This window comes from Penaeus monodon, chromosome 20 (assembly GCF_015228065.2).
Source record: "Penaeus monodon isolate SGIC_2016 chromosome 20, NSTDA_Pmon_1, whole genome shotgun sequence".
Classification (NCBI taxonomy): domain Eukaryota; kingdom Metazoa; phylum Arthropoda; class Malacostraca; order Decapoda; family Penaeidae; genus Penaeus; species Penaeus monodon.
The window spans coordinates 23,103,102-23,103,953 of NC_051405.1; the positions used below are offsets into that span (position 1 = coordinate 23,103,102).

At 47.1% G+C, this 852-nt stretch overlaps 1 protein-coding gene across 4 annotated transcripts in view; it reads left to right on the top strand.

The window, feature by feature from the left end:
* Positions 1-496: 496 nt before the first annotated feature.
* Positions 497-852, top strand: part of LOC119585709 — a 14,935-nt gene continuing 14,579 nt past the window's right edge. For 2 of the 4 annotated variants that reach the window (XM_037934389.1, XM_037934390.1), the window contains exon 1: positions 497-734. In XM_037934389.1, the coding sequence (XP_037790317.1) occupies positions 665-734 (70 nt within the window). In that variant the 5' untranslated portion in view covers positions 497-664. The remainder of the gene's footprint in view (positions 735-852) is intronic. The other 2 variants (XM_037934393.1, XM_037934394.1) reach the window with 1 other exon arrangement.

Genomic DNA, 852 nt, shown 5'->3' on the forward strand with positions numbered 1-852 from the left:
TGTGCCCGGAAGCAGCAAAATGTCCTTGGTCTTCAGAAGGAGCGATTCTACCCCCACCCAGACGAAACCCACCTCATCGACTTCTTTAACCCTCCCCCTCTCCCCCTTCTCCCCCACCCTTCTCGTCTTGCTGATTGGACAAATATTTACCTGCTTGAAGGCATACTATTTCACCTGTTGTGGATGCTGCTGGAATTCGTCAGTTACTTTATCTTTTCGTATTTTTTAAAAATAGATAGTGCAGTAATGCATTATCTCTTATTCTTGGAGTAGGGTAATTTTTCCTACAATAAAAAAATCTGTATGGCAGCATCATCTTTTTGGGGCATATATTTCATTTCACATTTCAGAAATGGATAAATCATCTCTCCCCCTTTCCACCGCCTTTTTCAAATAGACGAAGCCTAGAAATAACAAAAGGAGGTCAAAGGGTTCAATATAAATAGGAAAATCCAGCCGCTTCTGAAAACTGGAAGTATCTGCCACCATCACCGCTCGCCTTCAATATGGCTAGTGTACCGTGGAAGAGTGACGGGAGAAGACGCACGCCCTCATGCTCCGCTGTCACCACTCGCCCGAACACACACACGCACACATTCCCTCGACGTGACACCACACACTTCTCTGTGGTGCTTTGGAGTAGGCTGGAGTTAGAAAAAAAGACATGACCCCCTCGTGGTGTGGAGTGGTGTTGACGGCGATGGTTCTGGTGTTGACGCGACCCTCGTGGGCAGGTAGGAAATGTTGATCATGTTGAAGGAAGGTGGCATGTGCTGTTCCGTTCGATTAGGTGCCAAGGGTTGTGCGAGGGAAACAGGAACCGGTGGAGTTTGTGAATTAGTTCGTTACGTG